Here is a 22,510-nt window from a genome sequence, read left to right as displayed (position 1 = left end):
GACCTAAAATGTCAAAAAGTGAATTGAAATGATGAAAATCATGTGGCTTTTATTATATCCCATCACTAGGTGGGTCTATGAAAGAAACTCGTTAGTCCGAGCAAAAACTCAGCCTAGTCCAAGCAAAAACTTGTCTAAGTAAGCTTGACTCAGCTTTTGAGGTTGGGTCGACTTGTCGCAGCAAGCCAATTGATTATTTGACAAGTTTTCCTACTATGTACATGTTGTGACGTTTTCACACATCGCCCCATTGCAAATGGGGACCCTTGCTTTTTTTTGTTTTTTAGGGTTTGTTTTTTGGTCTTTTAGGGTTTTGTTAGTTAGCCTTTGCATTTTGAGTGTCGCCCAGGTGATCACATGGATAAGCAAGTCCGGCTTGAGTGATGTCCTGATCCTGAAATTTGGCTAAGTCTGAAAGTCCTGATCCTGAATTTTGGCTAAGTCTGGAATGTCCTGATCCTGAATTTGACTAAGTCTGGAAACTGAAAAAACCTCCAAAAACTAGATTTTGCAATATAACTCCTGGAGGTCCGAAACCACTCTCAAACATCCTGAAAGTATATATGGAATATAATGTCTCTTATACTTAAATGTTATATTCCATGAAAATTATCCTGATAGAGAGTTCAAAAAGTCAAATTTCGCTCGTGTCCTTCACTGAGGATCCAGAGCGAAAAGCGCTCCTGTCCCTCTCCAAGGGTCCAAGGCGAATCGCTCATGTCCCTCACCAAGGGTCCAGAGCGAAAAAGCTTAGTGGAGTCATTCCTGACCTTGTTTGGACAAATTGAGACATCAAAGGCATGAAGGAAGACGCAATCGATCCGTTGAAGATAATTTTTGAAGCTAGCAAAACACAAGTGAGCTTATAAATGCAAAATCGCTCCTGTCCCTCACCCAGGGACCAGGGCGAAAAACACATCATCAAGTCTTTTCCTCCAAATTTGGATGAACCCAGGCCAAGGCACAAGATGGCGATGATATTTAAAGCGCTACAAGGAAGGACGAAGTTGCAAAGACCACAAGACTTGACAAAAATGGCTAAGGCGCTCTTGTCCTTCACCCAAGGACCAAGGCGATTTTCATGGAATCAACCATTCCCTTCCAAAACCACGTCAAGGCAAGGATATGCAAAGTCAAAAATGTCTTTCGAAGGACGATGAACAAGGAATTGACTCCAAGAATCGACAATTTTGGGCACAAATGCAAAATTCGCTCCTGTCCCTCTCCCAGGGACCAAGGCGAGATTCTTAACAAAGTGATATTTTCATCATGCTTAGGCGCCAATATCCTTCAAATTGTATTAAATGCCAAATTCGCCAAATCCTTGAAATATTTTAATTAAATTTGCATTTAATAAATGTGCGTTGGTATTTAATAATTAATTTAAGCCTTTAAAAAATCGAAATTTCATATTGTAAAGGCATTTTAAATTAATTATTATTAAATTAAATTTAAAAGGAGAGCGCTTGGGATATTATTTTAATATTTTATAAAGGTCGGCCTCTCCTTTTATTAAATTTTATTTTTTGGCTTATTTTGCAAGGTCGGCCTCATGGGTAAGTGGAAGGTGAGCGCTCTATATATTGGAGGTGTTGTTTCACAATTCAAATCATTCAATCATCCTTTCAAGTGCGAAATTGGAGAGCAATTTGAGGAGCGAAATCCAGAGGAGTGGAGCGAATTTCTACTAAGTTTGGAGAAGCTAGTGGAGGGCGAAATTCATCTTGAAAACTATTGGAAAGGCGTATTTCTTGCTAGTTTGGAGGATAATTTCCAGATTTTTGAAGACATTTGAGGGCGAATTTCCAGATTTTTGAAGAGGAAGGTGGAGTTCTTTTCCAGGCTAAAGGAGGTGCATTTTATCCAAGGGAGAGCTTTGATCTACACTTTGCCTAGCAAAATTCATCTATTTTTACATCATTTCTTAGAGTTTAAAACTCAAGAGGAGGTATCAAGATGGCGAATCCAAGCTCAAAAGATATACAAGTCGGAAGACTCTCCTCAAGGAAAATCAAGCCAGATCAAGGACGATCAAGCAAGGACAAGGACGGCCTTCTTTGGACTAACGTCATCAAGGGCGACTTCTCCAATCCAGTATTACAAGGCAAGGTACATCAATCATCCTGCACATCAAGGACACAAGAAGTTAGAACAAGGGTTCGTTGAAGAAGCAGATAGTTCCAGATGAATTAATTAAAGCTAGCTTCTCAACAACATCAAGTTGAATATTTACCAAGTTACAAGTGTCAGACGAGGTGGCATCCTAGTCATCACTTCTCCAGTCAGTGTGGTCCACCTCAGCATTTCCAGATTCAATGTACCTAACTCATGGAAGGTGGCACAAACTTCGATGTACCTACCCCAGCTATCCATTGGTTGAATTTTCTAGAGAGGACATGTGTCCAAGCAATACAATTTTATCATTGGTCAAGCATTAAATGTTATGTAATGGTTGTAACAAACCCTAATTAGGGTTTTCATTGTAAAATCTTGGCCATTGATCTCAAATTGATCTAAGCCATCGAATTGTATTGAGGGCACTATATAAGCCCTGGCATTTCATTTTGTAAAGGTGATAGAAGAGTTAGAATATAGTTAGAAGCAGTTGGAAGTATTAGAATAGCAATTAGAGTAGAGTAGAGAGAGAAGGCAAAGATTGTTGCCAAGATGTTGTTGTAAGAGACTTGTAACTTCATTGAAGAAATGGTGAAATTTATGGGTCGATTCGACAATTTGCATGGTCTTTATACTTCTCATATTTGATTTCATGTTAATAAATGAGTGGAAGAAATGTGCTTGATTGATGGTGGAATTCGTATATCCATACTACTAGCAGTTTGTTGATTGCAGACTTGCCTTGCGTAGTCAACTGGAATCGTTCAGCTTAAGCCTAACTTCAATTATCACTTCTTCATTGATATGCATCAACCTGATGGTGTCTATGCCTGTAGTGATGATTTGAACATCATAAAGCTTTCCTTCGAAGATCGCACTAACCTTGTGGAGATGTTCCTGCGATGTCAAAACAAGACTTAGTTAGAATTTCATCAAAGATCAATCATTGCTCCTACATTCCTTGGTATTAGGATTAGATTCTTTCCTCACCCTCCTCTTTTTTTCCTTTTTTTTCGAGTCTAAGCTAGTGAAAATCCTGTGTTCCAGCAATATTCAAAGCAAATCAGAAGTTCAGGCATCAAATGTAAGTCCCCTTGTGATTCTAGCAAATCACATCATACCACAAAGAGCTTATCCACACGTAGAGACCCTACATACAAGAACCTTGAAGTCATCCTGATTGATCCTTTTTCGCGATATCTTCAGCAATCAGAGGCTTTACTCAAGAGAGGATAAGGTACCCTTGGGTATTTTATTCTGTGTATGATTGTGTACAAAATACACGTCAACAGTACACAGCATTAATCAATGCCACTTTATTAAAATAATTCAGATCATCTCTTAAGGGACGTAATTCACCAAAGATCGAGTAAAAACTAAGTTTTCACACTATTCTCCAAATTCAATGAAATACCTTATGCTTTGGATTTGCATCTTAGGGAAACTCCAATAAACAACACTCTAAATTGTGCAATTCTAATTTTGTTAAAAGTGATAGCAATATTGACAGTGATAAAAAATGATCAAAGAGAGATATAGAACTGACACAACTATATTAGTTTTGCATTTTATGTACATGGCACACTCTAGAAATTTATGATTTTTATCTTCTAGCTATGTCTATGCTGCGAATCTATGAACAATTCTATTTCTAGAAGCTATCTAGTATCTACAGATCTTTGGATCTCTGTTTTGTATGTCTTACCTTGTATATGTTATAGCCATCTATATGTAACATTATATGAATGATGGTTAAACCACAAAGGTACAAACCAGTTGAGGTTTAAGTAATAGCTGATGGGTAACCTTCTCATAGGTGTGATGGTTGATCTTCCACATAGAAATGATGTGGACAAGTTTGTTGCATGACAAAATCCATGGAAGTACAATCTGACATGGCATGATGCGGTGCAAAGGTCCAATGTGGCGGGTTAATGTCATAGGTGTGGCTGTTGTGTGCTAAATTTTGATGAGTCAAGTGGGTTGTGCATTGAATGTTGAGCTGAAGTAGATGGCACCAATCTTCTGGTGTAGAGCTGTGATAGCATCTTTGTTGATGATGTGACCTGTGTACAACCATGCAGTTTGGGATGGCAAGGATCTATGCAACATGCCCAAGATTGTCAACGTTAGCATCTTGCTTGACACAACTTAGTGCGGATTACCTCATATCAGAACATTGCTTGGCATCAATCAATTACTTCTTAGGTCGACCAAAGAGTCCCAGTTAATCATTTCACTTTGTAAAATATTCATTTGGGAGACAGTTTCCTAGTTCTGTTCTCTTGTAGATTCAAGGGTATCGCCCCTTATGTATTTCTTGCATTGTTGCATGACAAGGCTGATGGACAGAACCCACCTTTTGGGTTGAGGATGGCAGGTCAGTAACACATGAACTATCCATACATGTGGGCACTGTATAGCATTTTGATTACTAAGTGCTAGTGTAAAATAGATTCCCATGCTATACTAATATGTGGTGACTATTGGAGAATTAACCATTCCATCTTCCTCAATAAGGAACATCTGAAATAAAAAATACTTCTGGAAAGGAGCATATCGTTCAATTCTGTAGTAAGTTTCATTTGATCGCCTTTGCATCAAAACAACATCAAATGGCTGGTTAGCTGGTTCTACTTTGCAGATCCTTACTAGATCTTGCCTTTTAACGATTTCTAGAATTATTACTTTCAATAAGTTACCTTCTTTCATATAACTCTTTTTCTAACTCATAAGGATAGGGAACCATCTCTCCTAATTAACCAGTAAATTAATCTGCCAAATTACGTAGTTAACTAATAAGTGAATTAATAAACCTTTAATTAATCAGTCTGCTAGAATAAGCTAGAATAATTGGTCTTTTATAGTTCTCCAAAAAGGACATGGGATCAAAAGTGACCCATTAATGAAGATTCTGAACCTTCAGCTAACATTAAGCATTGTACTGTAGCTGTAGATCTAATAAGCAGTTGCAAGGGAAACTTTGTTATAATGAACGTAAATCAGATAGAGCATTTTTGGAATATCATTTTTATGGAGGAGTTATTTGAATATGAGTGGTTAGGATTTTCTCATTCATCATGTAATATTAGTTCAGAATGATTAAAGATCCTATGATGGGGGTTCTGTTATTGTAAATGAGATTGAGCATCAGACATGTATGATGTATCATAGTTGGCAACTTGGCAAGTTGAGGTTGGGGTGTTTTCTACTTTTCTTTTTGTTTTTACATATGGAAGTCCTAATGATTTTTGAACAGAATAACACTTTCATGCAGTTTTGACATTTTAACATATATCTATAAATTCTGTTTCATGTGCTTTTGATATTTACAATTTATGGGATTACTCATATTTCGTGCATTCCTAAACAAGATAGAAAAGAAAGAATTAGTAAACGGGAGCACTTTTGTTAGTCTCTGTTCTTCTAATCATTACATCCTTCTTTTGTAATTTAGGTGGCACTTAGAGTTACAAAATACTAGCTAATTTATTAGTAACCACTACCATTTAATATGTGTCACATTTAACCTACTAACATCAAATGTTTAACATTGAGATATAACAAGTGTTACAAAATACTGTCACAGCCTCGTCACCACCATATTGTTTGTTATTCATGCTGCATTTGCTTTAATCCTTGTAATTAAATCTGCTGCTGTTCTTATATTATTCTGTTTAAATCTACATTTACCCAGGAACATGTGCCTGGGCCTAAAACCCCTGTCCTTGTCCCGGGGACGTCCCCAGGCCATCCCCATTTGCAGAAAAACAGCAGAAATGTCCCGAGAAATGGGGGACAGCATGGACTGCTGTTGGGGACATCCAGCCATCCTGGGGATGGTAGGGGACATCTGGGACGTCCCTCGATCGTCCCGGGGACAACCAAATGTCCCCGACAGCCATCCACTCTTCAAAAAAAAAAAAACAGTCTCAGACGCTCAAGTCAAAACCTCTAGGCAGGTTTTCCATTTAAGAGAATCTCCTTTGGGCCTGTGGACGCAGTTGACAAAGCAAATCTGGAAAAGCTTTCTTCATTCGTGTGCTCTGGGTTTGAATTCTGCAACCTAACTTCTATTCAAATGTTTAGGACTGTCAAAGTTCACATGGATGGAATCATTAAGGAGTTAGCTTCTATCCAATGCTTTCTGAGTGATGGATGCTGGCTGTAAAGGTACCAACCTGTGGTCGATATGGTACATCTTCTTCGTCCTAATAAGTCTTCTTCCTCACAAGTAATATTCTTGGTCACCAAGGCTTGAAAAGCAGTGCTGAGGTCATTTGGTCCGGTTTTGCAAACTAAAATTACATGGTCGTGTCTCTAGGTTATTTTAAGGTTATTTTTGTAAACATTGTCAAAATGATTTGGTCTATATGTTTGGGTTTTGTTATGGGTTTGCTCTGTTGAAGACTGTATATTGTTAATTATTATTTGTAATAGTTAGTTGGCCTTTATATATATATAGTATGTTATGGTGATAAGAATGTCTATGGTGACAATCTTCAAGGGTTGCTGTCTTCACAATCAGGGTTACTGTTATTTGTTTTGTCATCTTCAATCATAAACAGCATGCATCTTTCTTGCAAACTAATATAAATTATAATGGGAGAGGGACCCTCACTCTCACCTTATCTATCAAAAAATATAAATGACTTTCCCAACAGTTTTTTCATCTTGGTTAAAGATAGTAATTCCCAACATTGAGCACCAACCTAGCAAGAGTCACCAATCTCCTTGAATGAGAGGCACCAACCTACCAATCTCCACAATTAGAGGGCACCAACCTCCAAATAAATAATATGATGATTATATGAAACTTCTTCTTGAACCAGCTCTAATTCTCCTCCACAAGTCTGCTCTAAAAATGCTTCTTCAAATCTGCTTGTAATATTCAATATATTTTGCTTGTAGAGCTGCAATAATTCACCTTAAAATCTCATCATGAATCTGCAATAATTCGCTTTAAAATCTGCTCATAAATGCACCTTAGATCTGCTCTAAAATGGGAATAATATTCAATAATTTCTGGCATCTAACTCCACCAATTTACCTTATTAAATACCCGACACAAGCACCCCTTAACCCAAGAGAGGTGACACTTCAACCAAGTCAGCCTCCTTTTAATTTATTTATTTTAAAATCCTTTTTTTAACACAAACTTGGCCAACAAGATAGTGTCAGACCAAAAGTTGATTTAATTTAACTTTCTAATTGGGTAGCCAAATCAAGAGGGGTTGGCCCTCTTGATGTGTTTTTAATGCACATGTGAACACAGAATAAAATACTAAAAAGTATCTTATCCTCTCTTGATCAAAGTTACTCAAATGCTGAAGCTTAGCTTAAGGATCACTTGAGACAACCCCAAGGTTCATGAATGTCGGGTCACGATGTGTGGATAAGCACAGTTAATCGTTGTATTTGCTGTTTCATCAAAGGGGCCTTACTTTTTCTTCAGATTTGAATGCTCAAGGAATGGTGTTTAGGCGATATGCAGTGAAGCTCTCTAACTACTACTACTAGGCGTTTATCAAAAAAAATAGTCAAAAGGATAGGGTTGGGAGATACTAAAACTATATCTAAGAATGCAAGGATGAAGGATGATTTTAGTGAAACTCAACTAGTCTTAGTTTTGCCAAAACAAGAACAACTCCACTAAGGCTAATGCAATCTTCTAAGGAGATCAAATGAATTTCAAATTATTACTAAGCAAAGACACCATCAATTGGATGCATATCAATGATTAAATAACAATTGATCTTAAGCACATTTAAATATTCCAGTTGACCACACAAGGCATATTTGCAATCAACAAACAGCTAGTGGTATGGATTAAGAGTTCCACCATAAATCATACACAACATTCTATCATTCAATTCTAATACTTAAACAAAATTCTAAAACTTGGATCGAGAAGATGAATAACCATGCATATGCTCCAAAGATTAAGTAGAAAACAGCACACTTCAATGTCTATTAATCTAGCGGCAAAGTAGCAACAATTGTTGAAGCTCCTCTCATATATACAAATAAAAGAAAATGGTAGCTTATATAGAGCTCCAAAATGAAATAGAGGGCCTAGATTGCCCTGAAATGGACGGTTGAGATCAAAACCCTAATTAGGGTTAGTTGTGGCCAACTAACCAACTACATAATTAACCAATAGAAATAAGGCATGTTTTGACACAAACTTCAAGAAAATCTCTACCAATGAAAAAATAAACATCACATGCAGCTCATAACAAACTTTCTTCTAGAAGTTCGTTTCCTTGATCCTTCTCTTTGATGGCAAATGCAATGAATTTGAACATCACTGCGTTGAGCTCCTCCATGGACAAGTTGGGCAAATTATCGAGTTTGAACTCGATCACCTCCAATGCATTAGCACAAGTAGCAAATACCTTTTGCCATTCTCTTTCGTGCTTTCGAAACATTCCCATGAAAGTTATGAATGAACATGCTCTTGTCAAAAAAGCATTTGAGAATCCCGTGGTTGGCAAGAAGATAGACTTCACTTGATTATGCAATTCTTGAGCACTGAAACGATCTTCATCAAGCATATCTTGTAGGAACATTTCTCTGGTTGAAATGATGAATTGTTCTTGAATTGCTTTGAGTGATTCCTCCATCTTGATGCAATCATCCTTTGTCTTATCAATAGTTTCCTTTCTAGTCACCAAAATGCAATACCATTTGTTGAAGTCATAAACTACTTTAACATCTATTACTCCACCATCAATCAACATTTGTTTGGGGATTTCCTTCAACGTTTGTAAATGTGGAATGGTCTTATCTCGGATGAACTGAAATTCATCCCATATCTCTACAATGTTTTGGATTCTGCATAAGAATGTGGTGACTCTGTCATAAGTTTGTAGATACTCATAAGTTGAAGGCACTAGCTTGCTGAAAAGAATTCTCGATCCATGCCTTAGTGGTTTGAGCTATCGCCCTTGTTTCTTCTACCCCTTCAATTGTTTCTTTGGAAAGTATTTGAAGTGGAGGAGGTGCATCTTCCTCTTGTCTGGAAGACATATGATGGATGTAATCTATTAATTGCTTGTTTTCTTCTTTCAATTGCTTCTTCTTTTTGACCTCGATTTCCAATTGCTCTTCCATGTTAGAGGCTGATCCTCTAAACTCCTCAACAACTTGGGTACGAGTGATAGGGCCAATATCTATCTCTTCGACAGTGATTTGATCACTGGGCCTGTCATATCTGGGGATAGCTACCTGCACCTTTTGTGAGCCAGATGCATCTTTCACAATTCTAGAGTACTTCTTAGGCTTCTTTTCTTCATTCTGCTCTTCTCTTGCAAGCAAAGTATCTAAATCTCTAACCTCATCTATTATTGTCACTGTTTTTTTCTTCATTCTTTCTTTCAGCCATTCAGGTGCTTGATCATCCAACTCTTCTAAATCAGATTGTTGCTGATTGCTATTGGGGGATGTGAATGTGTCTTGATGATGTCCTAGATTTTGATCCTCAACATCCATGTCTTGTACCTCTTCGTTGGTATTGACCTGCTGGTCATAGATATGTTCTTTATCATGAGGTGGTGAATTAACTTCTTGCTCCTCTTGCTGATTGGTGTCATCAGATTCATTGACAGTCCTATCTTGTGTGTTATGAACAACTCCTTCATCTTCATGTGATATGTTTTTCCCTTTCAATGCTGCATTCATATCTACAAAGATATTCACTTCTCTTTCAGAAGGAGTACTAGTGGTAGATGGAGTCCTTGTTGATTTTTGTTTCTTTTGTTGAGCTGGATTATCATCCATCTTTTTTCTCTTGTTAGCTCGAGCTTGCGAACTTTTAGGTATATCCTGTTGATTGCTCTCTCCTTGTGTATATGCTTCATTTCTTGCATTCTTATCTTCGGATTATTCTAATTCTTCATATTGATAGGATGATGATTCTTCATTGTCCATTCGGTCATATGTCAAAGTGATGCCTCTTGCTCTCAGCTTATTTGATTGATACAATATCCATTTCCTGGTGTTGTCTTGCACTATTTGATTTACAACTTCTAAATGAGTCACCTCAGGAGCGTACCAATCTGTGGAAGGAAGGGGCTTATCCTTTCCTTTTTTGTAGTGTGGTAATATCACATCTTCATCTCCTTCAAGCTGATCCGGCACTTGCAATACCTTTGTTTGTTTGATCAATTTGAGAGAGAATCGTGAGTATGTTCTTTCTCTTATCTCAAAATCATCATCTGCATTAGCCCAATGATCCTCCACATGCATAATGTGGGGAAACTTCTCTTTATTCACTGTTTGGATGTTATGATAAGGATCAAAATAGCTTCTCGCGGAGTGAGTCCTGAGATTATAGTATTGTAGTTCTTCCTCCGCTGCTTGTGCTGCTAATAAGGTAGGACATTTTTCAAGTGATTTTCCCACTGAGATTGGAAAAGTAGTCTTTTCTTTCTTCCTTTTCTTCTTGATTGCATCATACTCTAGCAGTTATTTGGATACTTCTAACAACACCATTCTATCAGTAGGGTATCTTGGTAGTCGATAGGCATATGAAGAACACCCTTGTATCCTCAAATATGTGAATTTTGGAAATTGAGTATACCAATATCCATACTTCTTTATCAGGTTCATCGACTCCTTGGATAATCTAGTATGAGTGCCTCCTTGCAATCTCCTCACAATGTGCATGGTGAATGCATCATTCACCCTTTTGAAATGAGCAACACTGTTTGTTAATTGCAACTGCGGCTATGCATTGTATGAGAGCATTTGTCCTTCTGCTGGTCCAATAGGTGCTCTAATGTTTAAAACTTCGTATTTTACGTATCTTGCCAAAATGTATACCAAGTATGTGCTCATATAAAATGTCTTAGATTGCTCAACGTTCTTCAACTGCTCATGTAGATTGTCACTGACTATCTTAGCCCAATTGATTATGTTGGCACCTTTAATTACTTCTTCTATGTAATACCACATCCAAGAATCATAGGAGGCTGATTGTGGAGATCCCATGACCCTGTTCAGCATCATTACGAGCTCAACTATTCCTTCCTTGAAATCCGATTTGAGGAGCATCTTCTTGGGTACTCTCTTGGTGCTACTCCATGGTTCTCTGACCCAATTCTTGTTGAGGATATCATCGTACACGTTGGGTTTGCTTTGATGTAGTGCTTGCGCATCATCCTTGCTTTTGTAGACTAACGTGTCGTATGTGGGGACATTGAACACTTCGGCTATAGATAGCTTGGTGAAGTGTGCTATCTTGCCCCCATCCGGTGTTATTATAATTCTCCTTTCTGGGTCATACTGTCTTGCACATTCTAATACCAATTCACTACATTGCACTGCTGGCGGGAGACATGCAATGTGAGTGATGCCATTCCTTGTGAGCTTCTTTACCATCTTTGAAGTGTTGTATTTGCCTTTACCAAATACTCGGTCTCGAAAATCCTCCATGTTGGTGTGTACGAAGTTGGTGTCACCAATCTTACGCCATTTGGATGTAATCTTGGTTTCAAAGAGTGTATCTTTGAATTTGATCTTCATCTGGACTTGCCTCTTGTTTCCTCGTGCCCTCGCTTCAGTCATTGACCTGCAAACAATACAAGCTTGTCACTAGATGGATATGGCTCTAAAAGTTTTGAGGGATGAACTATGATGGATAAGAAGGCTTTTGATATTCAATCTGAGTAACACCTATCTTACCTTCACTAAAGCAAACAAAATTTTGACAAAACTTGAAAGTTACAGCCCTATGATAGAATCAGACCTGAAAATAATAAAATGAGAGTAAATTTTCAATCCTTTTATATTAATCTGTTGAAACCGTAGGGTTTGTAAAGGTAGCGAGTGATAAACCACCAAATGTGAAGGTCTGATTTGACCTTATTTTAACTTATATATGCAGATATGGGGGTTAATTATACACAGGTTTTGATCTGAAAATATCTTCAAAATCAGAATAAGGATCTTCAAATTGACTCCTTGTAAATGTGTTTGATCAATGAAATGATCAAACTTTTATCCAATATCGCCAATATGGATAACTTCCCCTCAAACTTGCTATCAAAATCGCAGATTGTGGATGAATTTGTCTTTCAAAATCGTGATCTCAGGAATGAAGATCTGAATGTTGATCTTGAATTCGATCTCTTCTTTCCTGCAAATAAGTGTGTGCTCAATGAAATGATCAACTTCGCAATCACAATCACTGCTGTAGGTGAATTTGCTCCTCTCACAATGTGTAATGATTCAAATTTGTCTTGAAAGTCTGAACATTGATCTTTAAATCAATGCTTTCCTCACAATTGCTGATGTAGAGAAATTCGCCCTTTCAAATTTGTATGTTGTCCCTTGTGGTTCGCTGTCTTGAAATTGCAGAGCAGATTGTAATTGTTTGTTTTGTTTGATGCTTTAGAATGAAGGTCACCACTCTTCTTATATAGGCGTTTGGAGTTGAAGGGTGTGTATTTTCATCTTAAACCTTCCTAGGCCGACTTATCTCATTGTCAAAAGAAATTTTTTTATTGCTCTTTGAAGGCCGACTTTGCATTACTAAAAACTTTTAATTTTTTGATCTTTCAACTTTGGCGGCTTTCTAAGATTTCATTGGAACATATTCACAAATCGGATTTTTAATCAACCATTGCAACCAAGTCGGAAATTCAAGGGGTCATTGCATGCATTGCTCAAGGCGGTAATCTGGATGGTCATTGCAACTTTATACTTGAGGCGGCATTTCAAGACACCATTGCATGCAATGGTCAAGGCGGCATTTCAAGGGGTCATTACATGCATTGCTCAAGTCGGAAATAAAGGGGGCATTACATGCAATGGTCAAGGCAGAAAATAAAGGGGGCATTGCAAGTTAAGAATATGGCGGCAATAAAGGATACCATTACATGCAAAGATCATGGCAGAAATTTTGATAGTCATTGCAACTCCCTACCTAAGGTGGCATTTCAAGACCACATTGCATGTAATGGTCAGGGTGGCTTTTAAAGGTACCATTGCAACTTAGCCATTGTGTCGGATTTTTACACCACCTTTGCAACTAGACATCAAGTCAGATTTTAGGGGGGTCATTGCAAGCTTGCCATCAAGTCAGAATTTTGACTCTCCTTTGCAAGTGTTGACCTTAGCGATGTTTTACTAACACCTTTGCACCTCCAATACTTAGTCAAGTTTATGATTTACCTTTGCATTTCATGTCTTGGGCGGTAAATTGGAGTAGCAATGCAAGTTTTGTTCTTAGGCGGCCCTTTAAGTGAGCATTGCAACTTTTCACCTAGGCAACTTTTCAAGTCACCATTGCAATCTGAGACCTTAGCAACTCTTAGAAGGGATTACAAGCTAATCACCAAGGGGGTAAATTGAGAGACCATTGCAACCAATTTGCACTCAAAGTTCTATCTTGATTTTGAGACCAAGTTTGGCAAATTTCCAAATCATGATTCAATACTTCATCTTTGGCCATGTAAGATTCCTTCGCACTAGAACCTGATGCTTCAACACAATTGATACAAACCCTAATCTCAAACCGTAACCGACCTAGTGCTAGGCAACATCAATGATCTCAAACCTAATTCATCTTTAGCTCATTAAGGTTGGCAAAGCCCTAGACAAAAGAAATTTTATTTTGGAGTCTAACCAAAGCTAACCACTTGACCAAGTGACTGCCACTGCTGGAATCAAAAGAGGGGGTCCCCGTTTTGGATGGGGTGATGTGTGAAATGGTCACAACAGGCCCCAATAACAACAATGAATTCTAATTTAATTTAAATCTTCTTGCAAGGTTGGTCCTAGGAATATATAAAAAATTATTTATTTAATTTAAATTTAAATCAAGACTGATTTGATTTTTGCATTAATCTCCATTGGTTCTAACAGTGGTGTAATGTCCCCTTTCTAGGTGACAGGAGAAGAGTAGTGGGATGGTCTATTATTTGGATCTCGTAGGCTGGCAGTGGTGGATAGAGACTCATGCAGGGTATTCAGTATCCGGAGTTGGCATTTCAGACAGTTTGAGGGCCATTGGGAGCAGTTCCTTGATTTTAGGGAGATTCCCTATTTTTTAGGAGGTTGTGGCAGTTCCCATATTGGAGGTTCCACGGGACCATGTCATGGTTTCGGTTTCAGTTTGAGGGAGTTTGGGTGTGTTTCCTAGTTTCTAGGAGCATCCCTAGATTTTAGGGATGGGACTGTCAGTTAGCTCAGCTTTTCCGGCATCGGTCACAGATAGGTGACAAAGTTATATTCATGATTGTTTGGTCATTTTGGGCTATTATTGGATATTTGGAGATATTTTAATATATTTAAATATTTCCTAAGTTAGCGATTAAATAAATTAAAATAAGGCTATGTATTTAGTCATTTCGGAGTAATAAGGGGTTTTTGGCTTCATCTGGGTTGATATGCCTATGTGTTATAGCTCGTTGGAAAGGTCTTGAACTTTGCTACATGATTCTCACATTCCGGAGTCTTTTTGGATGCCTGAAGCTATTTATTTGCAATTTAGTGCTATTTTCCTATAGTTGACGCCATAATTAGAAAATAACACTCTTTTCATAATGGGCCAACTTTACTCCCTTTTAGGGTTTGGCTTGGAAAGGAAAGGAGATATAAGGAGATGAAGACCAAATTGTTCATTATCTTTTTACACAATCAAACTTATTTTGTGAATTAGCTCTGAGTGGGTGATTCTTCATCTGGGACGCAAACCCCAAGATCTAGACTGGCTGGGACGTAGTCCTCTGCAGTTATTGGCATTGGATTCTTTAGGCAGAGTGCATTGTTGACAGAGATTGAGTACGCCATTCTTCATTGTGGATTCAGGTTGCAGAGTAAGGGTTTCAGCATGGCAGATTGATTCTTCAACTTGGGCGTGATCCTTGCAGCCTTAGGGACGCCATTTGCAGCAGGTACATCTCACGTGGAATGTAAGGAATGCATGTATTCAGCCTTAGAGGTATTCTTGATTCATGATCATTATTCACCTTTCAGTTTGGCATCATTGTTGGATGTAAGTTCCTTGGATCTGCATTGGAATTATTATTTGGTTTTACAAATCAGAAATCTGTTTGGTACAGCTTGTAGCAATTCTGATTTGGCTGTATGTTCTTATTTATTTTCAGTCTCCTTTCATGTTTACTGTTCATTATTCATTACTTGTTTGAAAACTATCAAAAAACACAAAAAGAAACAAACCTTCTGCAAATTGTGTCTATTCTCTAAAACCATCAAAGGAATCACAGGAAAATATAGTTTATTAATTTAACAACTACAGTAGATCAGCAAGGGGATCCATCAGGGATGTTTCAAGTGGCATCACCTTGGTTTGACCTTTGACATCAATGACAATAATTTCCAATAGAAATGTTGTTTCCAATGGTCCCTTTGATCTCTTATGTGTAGAGGCTATTGGTTGCTCTTTACATATGGACAAAAATGGATGGCTTTTTGTACGTTCTAAATAAGAAGGTGGTGGAGGGGGCTTCATCCCTTGAGATCCTTTCTTTACCAAAGGATGATTTGATTTCTGGCTTGATACTTGGTCTGCTTTTCTTTTGCTCTTCAATATTTGCCAATAATTTTACTTGTGGAAGGCTTTTATCCAAAGTTCCCAGACTTGGACTCAGCTCTGACTTGGCAAGGCTGACTCGGCCCGGACTCGGCAATGACTCGGCAACGACTCTGCAAAATAAGAAAACCCTTGAAATTTAGAGATTTTTAACGATTTAAAACTTGTTTCATACACCCATTATTAAATTAAGCTTAAAGACACTATAACATCATCAAATAGAAGCTAATTTGATCACATACATAAACATACATCCATCACATGCGTAGAAATGTAAATTGTAGCTGAAGGTTTCTTGACTCCACCCAGAACAAGACCTTAATTTTTGGTTTTTATAATAAAAATTTCAATCATCACATACTAGCTATTAGAAACAACAAAATAAAGCAAGTGTTCCAACAAAGCCAAGAAATTCTTAAGCCTAAGTTGCATGAATCGGGCATAAGCATGCTCTGTGCATGGAAGTTCAAGTGCCCTCATTTAATACCTACTATATTCCTGCAGAGTAGCTACAATTCCCTCCAACCAACAAGGGTGGGGCCATGCTAACCAATTACAGTTTCAATATATCTATGTTAAAAATTCTATTCCACCCTGCACTAAACCAACTAGTACTGCTAGCACACCAACATGACTGGAAACTCATAGCAATCACTGAACTTTTAACTCCATATCTGATGGTAAAATAACACAAAATGGACTGATAATGAAAATTAATTTATTCTTGATCCCTGAATAACCTCACAGAACTAGAAACAGTAGACCCCATAAGTGAAAAGCCTTATCATCCCTGAGCAAAAATTTACATATCAGATCAAGTTACTTGATTTGGATGTTGCTTCGTCTGACTGAAACTTACCTTCAGCTTTACTCACCAGGAAAGTTCAAAATGTCTAAATGATGATAATAATATATTGGCACCCATTTCACTGTCAAGTATAAGTTTATAACCATCTCCAATGTTGACTCTTGCTTCATTCCAGTAAAATAGAACTCTGAAACAGAACCATAAATGTGTGTACTTCATAAACATTTAAAGGGGGATGTTTTTGGTACATAGCTGATGAACCATTAAGAGAAACTATATGATCAATAGAAAAAAAGGCACCATTCACGTTAAGGTAATAGATTAATAATCCATTGCTTCTGCTAAAACTAAATATGCTAGTAAAGAAGCATGATTACAATCAGACGTTGCAGAAAGAACTCCAACAGTCACGTTAAATGTTAAGCCTTTCATAATGAAAGTCATTCTTACAGATTTCAACTATATGCATATAACATCGACAATCAGGAAATTAATTTAATCCTATCATGGAACTAGAAGTTTTCAGAAAGCTCACATCATCTTCATCACAGCGAGTCACTGCCCTCGGACTCGGCGAGTCAGGGAGTGACTCGCTGACTCGGCGAGTCAGGCGAGTCACGCCCCCTGACCCGTCCGAGCCCGGATCAGGGTCACGTGACCCGGCAGGGGTCACCCGGCCCGCTGACTCGCGTGACTCGCCTCGAGTCACGGAACTCTGCTTTTATCATCTTCAGCCGGACAAAATTTGATGCCTAGTCTAGGGATCTTGCAAAAATGGCCTTTCACTCGACTATGAGCTCAAATATCTAAACTTACAACAACCACAAATACAAACAACCTTCACCACCTAGAAGCTGTTGCACCATTTCAACATATTTTCAAAGTGGAGAGTTGGGTTCCATTTTCAAGTGGGTTCGCTCAGGGAGCTAAAAATGGTTGCCATTGTAATATCTAAGAATACAAGTTCAATAAACGACACATTTGAAGAATTGAAACAAATGGAATTTAAAAACAAAAGAGTTCATATGAAAAAAGAAATGTAGTAGAAAAAACCAAAAACTTCAAAAAACATACCTCTTTTGTAGAAATCTTCCACACTTGCAAGTGTGCACGAATAGCACAAAATCTAGCTTTGAGCCTTCAACAATCAATTTTCAACTCTATTTGTACAATAGCAAGCAAGAAAATAAGTTCAGCAATGGAGGAAAATATTTTCTTTTTCATTCACAATATAAAAAATGAAATTTCATTTGCTTTTTGTATGTTTTGAATGTCACATTTTAGGGTCAGGGGGGTCAAATTCGCCAGATTGATGCATCTGAATGTGAAATTCAACCTGGGTTTGGGTTTGCCTGTGTTCGTTGGGCTGGATCCATAGGCTGTGCGCAAGACCCTGGACCAGAGTGGACTGGGACATGGGGTTGCCTAGGGGTGAACCTGTAACACAGCTATAAATATATCTAAACCTTATTGTACTGACATCCTCGTGATCTTGTGGCTCCTTATTTCTCATAAGAGGCACTTATGTCACTACCTTAACAGGATCCCACAATTGCCTCTGATTAGTTAATGTATCCATAGGGATATATGCAAGAAATGAAAGGTCTACATTAATGAAATGTGATGCCATTGATGTCTCCATTTCCCTACAATATTACATCCCTTGTTTATATCAGTAGGTGGTAGGTATAGTTACGTAACCAATCAAATTTATCACTAACTATAGATATCCATCCACCTATTGGGTCCCAAAATCGCTGCTTACACTCCTAGAAGAATCACTCTACTTTAGGGTTAGGGAAATATTTTCTTCAAGGGGGATTGGTCAGCTCGTCATAAGAATGTGAGTGATTTGAGGCCAATTGCTGACGATGGATATTCTCTTCTTCACTTTGGGTTCAGCAAGAATCAAGAGTGTTCCTAGAGATGTCTTTAATATGATAACTGATGACAGACAAATTGAAAGCGCTGTAGTAGTATCCATTGTATGCTTGGCCATAAAAGTTGTCACTGGGCCAAAGACTAATTTGCTGCACATAAAACCCATTTGAAGCTGATATGAACATTAGTGCACAAATGCAAAATGAAGGTATGCAAAACATAGTTTTGGAGGGTAAGAACTATCATGGTTCACTATAGATGCTTCCCTAGATGAATTATTGAATTATGAGGTGCATACAAACTACTAACCTACTCACTTGTGTTGAAAGATGTTCTTTATTTTGAGTGCATGGTTGATCATGAACTTCCAGGACTGGTGAATAATCTAGTGGGTTAAATTCTCAGTTTACCAAGAGAAACAACACCTTCAAATAACAATAGAAGATAAGCTACATAAATGCACAGACTATAGCTATGATATCAAAGAATCAAACGTACTTAACTATCTATCTCTAAACTCTAAATATTCATATGAAATAAACAATAGACCGTTACAAAGATTGCAATGATTTAGAATGTGGTGACATTCATCAAATCTTTATTACAATCATACTAACAAACATGGCAAGAGGAAAGCTCAATCTAGAATGTTGTTACAATTCGTTACGTAGAAGTTACCTTGAAGATCTGCACATGACCATGGAAACATTAAAAAAGAGAGATCATTACTATACAATGACCTTTTGATTTACAAATCATGCTACTTTGTAGGGTACTGGGTTTGCTGGAATTGAAAACCTAGACAATCCTCAGCACTTGCACTTGTGTGGAAATATTGTAGAAACACACTAAAAAAAGAGAAAGAAAGAAATTATATTGATGTCCACAAGTAACCCATTAGCCTCAGCTATTTTCATGGACAATAAACAATCAAAAATGTGGTAGGATTTCATCTAGCTGGTAGTTGTCCTTGAAAATGTTTAACCTCAGTTCTCTTCACAAACAGTTCCTTACAAGTTAGCTTTTCTTGCTATGGTTCTTAAGTAATGCATGGTCAGGGAGTATAGTAAATACAAAGTCGTAAGAAACATTAGTGAAAAGTATAATTTAAAATTTAAGACCCCATAATCTATGCTCACAATCATGTCTTGATATCATCTCTTTTTCTTTATGTTTCATGTTTTATGTGGTACAATCTGTTATTTTTTAAATGGATTTCCAGAATTTTTTTCTTTGGTCTGATGTATATTGTGACAAGATTAATACCTGGAAAAAAATGGGAAAACAATTGATTCTGATTCTTGAAGTCTCTATTGAATTGCAGGCTAAAACTATTGCCACAATCTCACATATTCGTAAGGTTCATTGGTTTGAGAAATTTAATTGGTTTATAAGTAGTGAGAATTATATGGTCATCAGTGGTCGTGATGCACAACAGAATGAGTTGATTGTCAAGCGATACATGAAAAAAGGAGATTTGTAAGTCAACATGCTGTTATCCCACATTACAATTTCATGGTTCTTGTATAATCTACCATCTATATGATTTACTTTGTGGAGTTCAGATGCAGAGGATCATGTATATTTGTTAAACTATTTCATCTTTATGTTTCTTCTTTTCTAAATTGTGGTTTCATATATTATGCAAAAAATTGAAGATTCCTCCATAAAGTTGCCAGTGCCAATTTGGCAGCACGTTTAAGTAGTTCCATTTACAAGCTATTATATAGCAAGTTCAAACTACGAGATACTTATATATGAAGATCGTACAAAGCTAAAGATAGCAATAGAAAACAAATATTTAATATTTTTTAAATAATTACATGTCTTAAAATTTTCTGATAAATCCATGAATTATACAAGAACAAGTATTCTCATGTCTTTCAACTAATGCCATGTCAGAGTATTTTCATTGAGAGCAGATGGAAGTTTTCACTGGCATCTTTCAACTTAGCTGTAGTAATACAATTTTCAAATCAGTGAACCTTGTAAAAGTTCAAGTCTGGGAGGATGCTACTCTTAATCACATTTTTAAGCAATATTATTAGATGGATATATATTTGGGGTAGTTTTCTTCTATATTTGGCAAAATTGAGTTAATTGCTGGGAATCAATGCTTCAAGATATATTTCAGGCTGACTCTGCAAGCAATTTATTCCAGAATTTTCTACTACTTTATTGATATAGTAACGCTTTAACATACCCTCTTTGTTGAGGATGCACCATGAATTTCTCTTGGGATTTTAACATCTTTGCACTTGATAATATTTGTGAGGTTTATGAACCGAAAATACTTTTGGAAGTGTCATAGCAATCTTTCACTATTTTTACTTGCAGAGTTGCAATTCCTCTATTGCCTTACATGCTACAATATCTCTGCTCCACTTCCATCTCCTTCCCTTGCAACCCCCCCTCCCAAACTCCCTTCCCTTTACTTTGCCCGCTTCTATCTTCTCTCTGCCCCTCCCCATGATTTTTATAGGCAGCTCCTTTAGTGCTAAAAAACAATGCTCCTTTGAGTCACAAGGAGGTATGGTTCATATGCCCACAACTTTTAATAGAGTGAAAAACTATACTACTTTGATAAGAGCCATTAGAAACCCAGAAGGGTTTTTCCAACATTGAAGGAAGAAGTTGGGTGATAATGCTGCTAATAGTCCTGCTGATTTGCATACGTGTTGCATTTGTAACTACGTATGCTATATTTGTGGGCCAACCTCTTCAACAACATCCCTCAAAATTTGGAACTGAAATTTAGATCTTTGAATTTTCTGTAAGGATCAAGAGTCTTAAATAAAACAAAAGACTTCTTAACATCTGTCCATAACATTGATGAGTGGGTGTCCATTCACCCAGCCATGATGATAGGGCATTGATGTGTAACCCATGTAATCTTCAGTTCCTCCAACAAAATTTATGTGCAAATAAATTTTTTTTTAAGGAAGGTGATTCTCAATTTGGCTTCACATGGAGGGATGTAAATAAACCTATGTTCAACACCTTAGAAAATGCCTCAGAATTGGTAGCAGAGCAACATAAAATTGAATACTTCTAGCAAAGAAGAATTTGTCAATGCCTCTTGTAATCTATTGAGCTTCTGCATTATACGTGTTTGTAATCGGGTTTGAAGCTGAATATGTGGCTTTTCTTTTCCTTTTGGGATTCATTGCATTTGGCTTAAATGCTGGAATTGCAAAATTTGTAGTTCTAGAATCATGGTCAGAAGCCATAACAAAAGGTGCACTAGCACATAATGCAGAAATCTCCTGTTAAACAACCTAATAATTTCAGCCCTCTTTTCAAGTTAAGTTCAGAGCAAAGATCATCCCTTACACTATAATGTGCTGAAAGTGTGCTTTAACCCTTGTAATGCTTCCCCTTCCATTTAAGGTCATGTTGATGTGTTTTTCATGCACATGCGAACACAGAATAAAATACCGAAGTATCTTATCCTCTCTTGAACAAAGTTCCCGATTGCTGAAGATCTCGTTGAAGGATCAGTCGGAGTAACTCCAAGGTTCTGTTATGTAGGATCTCTACGTGTGGATAAGCTCTCTGTGGTATGATGTGATTTTGCTGGAATCACAAGGGGACTTACACTTGACGACCTAAACGTCTGATTTGCTGGAATCACAGGTCCTATTAACTAATTGGAAGATAAACAAATGACAAAAGATGCAAGGTTCAGGAAGTCTACTCTACTACCTAGAATGCGAGAAGATGGATGAACGACTAGATGGAGTCCTACTGGGCTGGGTCTCACCATTAGGCTTGAACAATCTGACACCAACTCAGTGCGATCTTCTAAGGGATGCTTCCAATACGTTCAAATCGTACGCCATCAGACACTGATCACCATTCAAGATAATGCATGAACAATAGATGTGTACGACTTAAGATTAAGCTCATTTTATGGCAGTTGACCACGCAGGGCGCACTTACAATCAGTAAGAGGCTAGTGGTATGGACTAGATGGATTCCACACAGGTGCATTCAACAACTTCTTTCATTCAATCTAATCATTTACCATCTACAATGAAGATTCAACAAGAGACCAAGCGTATTGTAAAGGAACGACACTTTTCTTAGCATATCTTCAATAAAAAAGGAGTTCATTTACAATCAAGGCAACAATTTCTTGCCTT

The 22,510-nt window shown here is 37.4% G+C and overlaps 1 protein-coding gene across 1 annotated transcript in view; it reads left to right on the top strand.

The window, feature by feature from the left end:
* Positions 1-22,510, top strand: part of LOC131063572 (uncharacterized) — a 176,336-nt gene that overhangs the window by 91,027 nt on the left and 62,799 nt on the right. Inside the window, exon 9 of the mRNA XM_057997424.2 lies at positions 19,690-19,844. Coding sequence (XP_057853407.2) covers positions 19,690-19,844 — 155 coding nt within the window. The remainder of the gene's footprint in view (positions 1-19,689; positions 19,845-22,510) is intronic.

This window comes from Cryptomeria japonica, chromosome 4 (genome assembly GCF_030272615.1).
Source record: "Cryptomeria japonica chromosome 4, Sugi_1.0, whole genome shotgun sequence".
Lineage (NCBI taxonomy): Eukaryota > Viridiplantae > Streptophyta > Pinopsida > Cupressales > Cupressaceae > Cryptomeria > Cryptomeria japonica.
The sequence above is the reverse complement of the archived record's forward strand: the minus strand, read 5'-3'. Positions and strand labels throughout refer to the sequence as shown.